Here is a 10,361-nt window from a genome sequence, read left to right on the forward strand (position 1 = left end):
ACGAAGTTCTTACAGTAATTGTAATACTCTTATCCTTTTTTCAGTTGTCAGATTTGCCTACACACGTCCACAAGTACAAGAATTTATTAATATTAATTTGATTATATGAAGGCATTTTAAATAATAATTAATATAAAAATTCAAAAAGCTTACGAGTTGTGCAAGTTATTCCGTGCTTACAAAACAAATTAGATCTAAATAAAATACAAGATTAAGTCATGTGTTTTGATCCATAACAGTGGTCATCCTCAGTATGATAATAAAAAATAAGTGCAACAATTAAGAAACTAATGATCACTGTTATGAATCAAAACATATTTGTATTTTATTTAGATTTATTTTATAAAGCACGAATAATTCGTGTAGTTCGTTAATCCCTTTTAAATTTTTGTATTGATTTTACATTACCAGATAGAGAAGTACAAAACGAATACTTATAATGAATACTTATAATAATATTTTTTTTATAATTATTGCGTGCTGTCTGGAATGTTCACATTGTTAATATTTAATTAAATTCCATATCTCGAGTAACGATCCTAATATTGGCACTAATTTATATGTGTGGATAAGAGATTGTTTGATAGGAACATTTCGGCAGGCATTTTGCAGAACATCCACAGCGCTCCAGATCAAGGTGGCTGCTACAGAACCATTGAAAAAAGAATAACGGGGGGGGATGTAAGGTCTTTTTTAGATGGTGAGAGTAGCCAGAAAGTATGATTGATTATTCACAGTTTTTTCTCTTATAGACATGCGGACATCTCTTAGTGTTTTAATAGTGCACAGTAGTCCACACTAATATGGCATCTTTAGCGTTCCCCCCTTACATCTTTAGTCACGTTTTTTATTAATTAAATTTACTTATTCAAGTCTATTTCTTTATTTTTTAGCTGCGTTCTGATATTCACTAGTACTGAAAATCAATAAATGTACATGTAACTATTAACAGATTTTTAATAGTAATTTGTGATTTTTATTTTATAATTGCCTGTACAATTGAAACTTAATGTGCCTAATATTATTTTTCAATGTAAATTTATGTTCTTTATTAAGTGCACTACGTCGTATACTGTCGCTCTTGAAATGCATTATTTAAACTAAAATTTTTAAATAATACTATTAATTATATTGATAATCAATTTAATTGATAATGATATATACTTTTACATATATTCCCAATCTATTATAATAGATACAGAAAAAATTTGCATCTCAAGACAAACAATATTAATGTATAACGCGCAGTCTAATTAATGAAACAAAATAGTATGATATTATGAATATATATAATTTTTTAATAAAAAATATTAGATCCAGCTTGGCTATTCTAAGAGAAATATATTGAAATATTTACCTGAAAATATCTTATTTGGCTCATTTTTATTATTCATTAAGATTTATTAAAATTTGTTAAAGTTTATTAAGGTTTATTAAAATTTTTTTAAGATTTATTAAAATTTATAAGATTTAGTTTTTTATTAAATAAGAAATTTAATAAATTTGAATGTTTTAATAAATTTTAATATATTAATTTTAATAAATTTAATGAATTTTAATAAAATAGGTCAATTGAGAGAGATCTTTAATAAAATATTTCCATTAGAGCATATAGAGGCAATTTCTTATTTTCTACTTTTAAGATAATCGCATTACCTCGGATGGAGCATGATAGCGCTATCTAGTGTCTCCACGAACAGCGATAGTACTGCATAACGCTAATAGCGAGCTCCCCCCGAACGCATCCTACTAGTAGAGTCTTCAACCACTAGCAACCTGCTGCAACACTTTGGAATTTGCATATTGGTAACCCTGTTACTTCGAATCCGTAGCTTTTTCGGATTCTTAACGGTCATTTGCTCAACGCTCATTTGCTCAATCAACATCTATTGCTTCTCTTTTTGCGGAAAATTGCTTTCGCTTTATTTTAACAATGCTGACTTTGAATACTATTGTTATATCTAATTTTAAGTCGTTCGGAGGAGAAATGAAAATCACTCACATTCAGCCGTTTACAGCAATAATCGGTCCAAATGGATCCGGTGAGATTTTTATGCTGTTTATACGTTCGATTTTATTTGATTTAAAAGAGAAATTATTTTCCTGTATATTTAAACGTTTTTATTTCTCCACTTGTGAATAGTAAATAATTACATATTAAATCCATGCAATTAATTTATGCGCATAATTTTAGATTGCAATTAAATAAATAATATATAATAAAATATATATGTAATATGATAAATTATTTTTAAATTATTAATATTGATTATTTAATTTAACAGCATTATTTGATTTGATTTAATAAAATACAATAATTTTTTTAAAACAATTTTCTGTTAAGATATTTGTTATTATAAAAAGATTATTTCTTTAAAGCTAAATTTTTAGTTTCTTATTAGTCATTTTTATTTATTCTTTTTTTTACTGTTACTTTTATATCCTATTAAGATATGTCCATTGTTTTATGTATTTTAGGAAAATCAAATATTATGGACGCTATAAGTTTTGCATTAGGAGAGAAAACAACTGCTTTGCGTGTTAAACGCCTAAGTGAACTTGTTTATGGATATTCTTTTGGACAATCAATGACCGAAGAGTATTAAAAAAAAATAATTACTTTATCTCTTGAAATAAATTTTATGTTATGCTGTTAGATTTAACATGTATGTGCATCTGTGTGTTATCTATGTATTACAGGCTTACCTATGTAAAAGTAAAGTTCAGTATAGACGGTATTGAGGAAAAAAGTTTCACAAGGACGATACATGACGAAACCAGTCGGTACAAAATAGATAACGAGGTGTAATTCTATTCAATGCTATTTACAATCTTGTTAATTCTTATTAATAGACAAGCACGTCTATTGAATTTAAAAGGAGCTTTTATAATTAAATAAATAATTATTTTATTTTATACATTACTTTAATTAATTAATTTTTGTATGTTAATTTTTTTAGTGCATTAATATTTAAATAGTATATGTATATAGAAATTACTTTAAAAAGTTTGATGGAGAGATTCTTTTTTTTGCACTATAAATAGTTTAGATAAGGTTTAACTTATTTTCTTATTTTAGTACATTTTAGTTTATCATTGATAATTTATTTTTTATTGTCCAGAATGTTACGGAGAAATTTTATTTGACCGAACTGCGAAAAATGGGTTTAGACGTAAAGGCAGGGAACTTTCTGATACCTCAAGGTTACATCGAATGTTTCGCAATGAAAATGCCGAAAGATCTGACTGCGATGTTTGAAACGACTAGTAATTCAATTACGTACAAAGCGAATTATGAAAGGTATATTTTTGTTCTAACTGTAAGAAGAATAAGTTTTGCTTTGCAATATTTTATAAATTTTACTAAATTTTGATATTATGTTAGATTAAAATCAGAACTTTTGAAAGTGGAAGAGGAGGTACATTTTGAACATCAAATGATGAAACAGGCTAAAATGAAAAAGAAGTACGCTATTACAGAAAAAGCAGAAACAGAAAAATATTTACAATTGAAAGAAGAATATGTATGTATTTTTACTTTAATTACATTACAATTTTTTAAATAATTATTTATATCTTTCTCCAAAATGATTGTGATAAAATTATTATCAAATTACAGAATAAAAAAAAATTAATCTATCAGTCAATTCGATTGATCCTCATTAAAAAGGAAGTTGAATCTTTACAAGATGAGAAACAAATAATTAGATCAAACATAGATAAATATCAATGTGATAAAAAGGTTGCGCTACATTTATTGAAACGTACAACCTCACAATGTAAGTCATTATCCAATACTCTCGAAGGTATCGAGGAAAAAATTCTGGAAATGGAGGATATCACTCAAAAGAAGAAAGCAGAACATATTGTTTTAGAGGAGAATCTATCCTATTGGCAGAAAAAACATGATTGCGCGCGCGTATCCCTAAACAGTGCAAGTAAAGCGTATAGCACTAAGCAGAGAATTATTCAAGAATTAAAAGATGAATTAAAACAAATAGACCACAAATTAATAGAGTTGAGGAAAGCATCACAAACAAGCATCATAGAACTGAACGACTCACAGGTATTACTATACCGTTATGATATTTATAACATGTACCTATATATCTGTAAATTTATATTGTAATAATTTTAAAAATTACAAAAGCATATTATTTCTTTAACATTTTATAACAAATTTTTACTTAATATAACTATTTACATGTAAGATTAAACGTTACATGGAATTGATGAGTAAAGCTGAATATCAAGCAAAAAACTTTGTAAAGCAAATAAATAGCTTACTACATGATCAACAAGAAGATCATAATAAACTTGATAACGAAAATAGGCGTAAACAAGAATTGGAAGATAAATTAAAACAGATAAGCTTAAGGAAGGAGAATTTTGAAAAGCGGCTCAAAAAACTGCAAGATTCAAGTGTCGAATGCAAAGCAATGTTTATAGAAAAAGAAGCAAAAATACAGGAACTAAATAAAAAAATTCCTGAAACAATTACTAAATTGTCAAATCTGGAGATCGATATTTCAAAGATTAGAGAGGAGCTTTCAGAAGTTCTTTCCGAGGCTGATAATGATAACAAAAATGAAACAATTAAAAAGTTAAAACAGTTTTATTCCATCGTGGTATTGTTTCTGTTAACTATTATTAAAATTTAGAAAATATATGATAATGTTAGATACAATCTATAAAGAGTTTAATTTTGTCTTTTTAGTATAATCGCTTATTTAATTTATGCAAACCTATTCACCCACGTTATAATGTTGCAATAACTAAAGGATTCGGTAAAAGTGCAGATGCTATCGTTGTTGATACTAAACGTACAGCAATTCAATGTATTCAATTTTTAAAAGAGCAAAAAATAAGGACAGAAACATTTTTACCACTTGATTCAATAAAAACTGTGTGTTTAAAAGAACAATTACGGTAAGTAATTGAAAAAAATACGTTTTTTTATAATGTGATGTTTAATGTTATTACTTTACAGTGCTGTAAAGGAGCCGAAAAATGTTAAGTTATTATATGATGTATTGGATATTTCATTATCTGAAATCAGTAAAGCGATTTTATTTGTCACCAAGAATACCTTAGTTTGCGACAATGCTGAAGATGCACGAAAAATAGCATACGAACTGGATGATAAACGATATGATGTAATTATATGTACACACACACACACACACACACACACACACACACACACACACACACACACACACACACAATAAATATAAAAGAATATTTTAGAAACTAAAATCTATAACACATTATTTATGCATATATAATACGCGCGCGCGTGTGTGTGTGTGTGTGTGTGAGACGGGGAAAGATATACCATGCATAGTTTTCAGTTTTTAAAATATTATCTAAAATGGTATCTAATATATATATATAATTTATTGAACTATTATATATTTATCATATTTAGTGTATTTCGTTGGATGGATGCTTTTATTGTACAAATGGTACAATGTCCGGTGGACAATTGGATTTAACTGAAAAAGCAAAACAATGGGAGAAAAACCAAGTACTTACATTAGAGAATCGAAAGGTTGTAAATTTTTTGCAACACAAGTTATACATAGCAGTTTATATAATATTTATTATTTTTTAGGCACAATTAATGCAAGAACTCAAAGAGTTGCCTAACATTTCTCTTATGCAATCTGAACTTAGTGTAACTAAGACACAAATCGAAGGATTTAAAGTAAAAAATAAATACATTGAAATAGATATAAAAGATACTGTACGTATTTAAAAGATAGGAACAGTTTATATCTTATAATCCCATTGTTCTATTATATGTATAAAATGATAAAATTTACATTTTTTAGGAAAAAATGATTGTCAAAATGCAAGAAGAATTAAATACGCTTGATAGGAAAATAATTGAATTAAACGTATGTATCTTAATGTATTTATACATACAAATGTATATCTTTTCAAAATTTTTAAAATTAATCTATATAATCGGAATATTTCCATTATTTGTAAAATTTTTAGATGGCAATAGATGAAATTCAAGACATAATGCAAAAAAGAGATGAAGAAATTAAAAACACGAAAAAGCATATTAATGCAATTAAAGATGCAATTTTTGTTGATTTTTGTAAAGACATTAATGTGCCGGATATTAGCTACTATGAGGAGAATAATTTACGGTATAAAATTTTTAATTTGGTCGATAATTTTAAGTGTAAATGTATATAAAAAAATTTAATATCTATTTTTAGAATTTATCGAGAGCAAAAAGAGAGGCAGATTGAGCTTGAAGAACAATATAATCGTATCGAGAATCAATTATGCTTTGAAAACGAGAGCAATACGGAAAGTAAGTTTCCAAATTATGTTTTTGTTAATATATTGTCTCTAATCGTTAATGTTTTTATATACGAATTTTATGTCAAAAGGTAAAGTATTAAAATGGCAATGCGCTGTAGAGCAAGCTGTTGCAAAATTGAATGAGGTGCATCAGAAAGAACGTAAAGCAAAAATTGAACTTGAGCAAGAAGAAACAAAGATATCTACGTTAAAAAATGATTATGCAACAGTAGAAAAGGATTTAAAGACTGTGGAAGAAAAACTGGACAATTACAGATCACAAATTGGTAATATCGAAACATTATATCTGAACAAACAGAAGGAGTACATTGCTGTACAGAAAAAAATAGAACACAGAAAAATAGATTGCAAAACTATACTTAAAGAGTGCAAGGTTTGTGAGTTTCTAAAAAAACTAAGAAATTACTCATATTAAAAGATCTGTTTAAAAATTTATCTACTTTTATCTATTTAAAAAAGTTTTTGAATACGAAATATGAAATATTGAGCATATTAATTGATCTCTTAGTTAACATTAATTGTATTTAACAATACATTTTACAGATGGAAGATATTATTATTCCAATATCCTTGATATCGCATCGTGAGTCAAGAGAAAGCACAAGTAGCTCAAGTTTGACCGTAGAATCATTTGGTGATTGTAAAGTGTTAAGTGAAATTGATTTCTCGCAGTTTCCCAGTAATATCCGCAATTGTACAGAAGAAGATTTACAAGAAACTATTATACAGCTTAATGAACAGCTGATAAAAATCCAGGATGAATTGGCAGCTGTAACAAATGCCAATCTCAAAGTATATAACATTTATGATTCTAACTAATATACACATATATATTTATATTAGATATAATTTTTAATCTCATGAATTTGAATAAATATAGGTTGATGAGAAGATCAATTCGATAGCCCAAGAAATACAACAGATAAATACGAATCTTCAAAAATTCCGTAAAAATTATGATCAAATAAAAGCAGAATTTGAGTCAGTGAAAGCAAAAAGATACAAACTATTCTTAGATTGTCTGGAGAGCGTTATTGCAGAAATAGATTCTATATATAAAGTTGGTATTTGTAATTATGCTTAAAAATTTAGTGTAATTTTCTTTGTCATGTAATTTTATATATTACAATTTTTACTTATTTTTTGTACAGAATTTAGTTAACGATATGTCGGCTCAAGCAATCATCTTACCAGACAATCTCGAAGAACCATACGCAGGCAAAATGATTTACAATTGCATAATGCCATCTAAAACCTTTCATACAATGCAATATCTATCTGGTGGAGAGAAATCACTCGCCAGTTTGGCATTATTAATTGCAATTCAGCGGTACATTTTAATAATTTTTAATATAAGTAAAATCAAAATGCCTCATGTGCACATTTGAATGTTTCTATAAATTGAATGACAAAAAGTAAAAAAAATTAAAAACATTTTAATTTTTCTTTTATTTGTAGTTATAAAAAAATACCGTTTCTCATTATGGACGAAGGTGATGCGGCATTAGATAAGATAAATATTAAGAATGTCATTCGTTTTATTCAGTCTCAAGTGAATACGATGCAATTTATCACGATTTCTTTACACAAAGAAATGTTTTCTAATGCCAACGCCCTTATAGGGGTTACTAATCCAGTAAGTTAATTTATAATATTTTGCATCTTTTTACAAACTTTATTTTATTTTATTTTTTATTTTAGCGTAACGTAAGCTGTCCCAACAGCGAAGTATTTGTCATTTGGTTAATTAAATATCGTACGTAAAACTATTTTAAACTCAACTGGTTATTTGTGTTATTATAAACTTCTTAAATAATATTTTGATAATATATATTATATATAATATATTTTTGATAATAGTACTAATAACATTAAATTATTACAAATGACACAATTATCAGAATTATTACGTCATGAATTATAAATAATTTATTACGAATGTCTCTCTGTCAATTTAACAATATATTTTCTTTAAAATTATTATATGAATTGTTATTAATTGAAGTTAGTTACAAACTGAACAGGCATTTTTTAAGTAAGTAGAATAAATTTAAGATTGTATAAATTTCCATACATATCAACATCAATAAGTCAGGTTTAATTAACTTTCTATAGCTAAACTTCTAACTATTTATGTTAATTTTGTTACTGAGTATATTATTAAGTAAATTATTTGTTATTTATGTTAAAAATAACATTTAAAATATAATATATTGTAATGTTATAATTTGAAATAAAATATTTTTAACAGCGTATGTATGTTCTTTAAAAAACAATTTTGTATTCCAATCTAGATAAATGTATCATCCATTTGCATATATCTCCCTGAGATAAGCTTTATGGTGACAACATTACGTGTGAGCGTGAAGGATACTACAATATTTAAAGCAATTACTATTATCTTTACGATTTCGTTAGTGCTCCTATTTAGATCTGTATAGTATCTCTTCATTAGTATATCTCGAACACAAATAAAAATAATTTAATATTGATTATAAAAAAAGTGTGACTTAGATTTTATCTAATTCATGTTTAATTGTGCAATCAAATATTTTAATTTTTTTAAAATACTGAGTGATATGTATTTGCTATAAGATTAATTATTGTATTGTATTCATTTTCTTAGAATTTTATTAATATTCTTAGAATTACATTAGTAAGTAAAATTTAAAAAAAAACAATTAATTTATATATTGCTTAATTTAATTAATTAAGAAACAAAAAAGAAACGAATTTTTATATCTTAATTAAAGAATGATCAAATTAAAATTTATGCTATGTATTTAAAATTTTATAAAACTAATTTAAGATATTTGTGTGTTTTTTTTAATGAATTTAATTATAAAACGAGAAATTATATAAATTTTTTCCTTGCAATATAATTAAAATAAATTAATTTTTTGCATTTAGTAATGTAAAGTATGTCCTGAGACATACACTCTTTTGAGTACAAATTATTTTGGTTTGTACATTAATAAAAATTTGCTTACAACTTCTATTTTATTCAAAATTTAAGACGCATGTCTTAATTTTTTCATCCATTTAATGCAAAAAAAAAACAGTTTTTCATACATTCTATCAATCTATCGATTGTGAATTTATAAATATACATGAAGACATCTTCTGATATATAATTAAAAAAGGAGGAATATGATTTTGTTGTTCTTGACATCGCTATTTGATATTATAATGAAGAAACAATAGTCTCAAGAGCATATGTAACATTTCTGATCGAATGTCAATACAATTCTACAACAAAACTGTGCCAATTGCATTGTCCTGATTGCTTATATTAAACATAGTAGTAACTCTGATTTATAGTCGTCAGTAACGAACGAAGGAGGTGCAGGTCAATACAGTCTATTGTGGCTAACGCCTTGTAAAATAAGACGGACACTCCGGGAATGCGGCCAAAATGATGATTGTCGTTTAATAAACTTATTAACTGGAAACGGCAGCATCTCGGTATCGAGGCCCGAGTGCTTCTCTGGCGCTAACTGATAAAAATGAGGCGAAACGCTTATCGCGAACTAGGTCGTTGCAGCTCGCGTTTCAATGAAGCATTCACATTCAACACAAGGATATGTGTTCGTGGCGACTGTAGCATAATATAACTGAATCATTCGATACTAGAAGAATTTTATCATAAAGTTTTTTATATTCTAAAAACTTCTAATTAAATAATGTTTTAAAAATCAGAAAGAAAATTAGCGTTACAAACTATCGCGTATTTCAAAAAAACTTTTCTCAGTAAAAATATTCTTTTAATGTAATTTTAAAGTTTGTTTCACTTTCTTTTTAATATAAACAAATTTATTTGTATTGAATAATGTCGATTACCTATTTAAGATGGCTAAGTAATTAAAAGCTAAGTAACTAGAAAAAAATAAAAATAGATTATTAATTATAAATTTTTTGTAACAATTGAATTTTTAGAACGATAAAATATTAATGGAAAATAAATTTTGTTTGCATCATTTTTTACTTTGAGGTGCGAATTATTTATGTCACGATTA

At 26.3% G+C, this 10,361-nt stretch overlaps 1 protein-coding gene across 1 annotated transcript; it reads left to right on the plus strand.

Moving 5' to 3' along the window:
- The first annotated feature begins 1,595 nt into the window (after nt 1–1,595).
- On the plus strand, nt 1,596–8,991 carry LOC105837302 (structural maintenance of chromosomes protein 1A). The gene is made up of 20 exons (XM_028192695.2): nt 1,596–2,042; nt 2,479–2,599; nt 2,701–2,803; nt 3,123–3,301; nt 3,386–3,524; nt 3,620–4,066; nt 4,212–4,649; nt 4,718–4,929; nt 4,991–5,156; nt 5,432–5,554; nt 5,618–5,749; nt 5,838–5,903; nt 6,007–6,164; nt 6,237–6,334; nt 6,414–6,718; nt 6,889–7,137; nt 7,226–7,405; nt 7,497–7,675; nt 7,804–7,981; nt 8,047–8,991. Exons 1-20 carry the CDS (start codon nt 1,934–1,936, stop codon nt 8,107–8,109), a joined length of 3,645 nt encoding a protein of 1,214 aa, XP_028048496.1. The 5' UTR covers nt 1,596–1,933; the 3' UTR covers nt 8,110–8,991.
- The last annotated feature ends 1,370 nt before the right edge of the window (nt 8,992–10,361 follow it).

The sequence above is a fragment of the Monomorium pharaonis genome, chromosome 2 (assembly GCF_013373865.1).
Source record: "Monomorium pharaonis isolate MP-MQ-018 chromosome 2, ASM1337386v2, whole genome shotgun sequence".
NCBI lineage: Eukaryota > Metazoa > Arthropoda > Insecta > Hymenoptera > Formicidae > Monomorium > Monomorium pharaonis.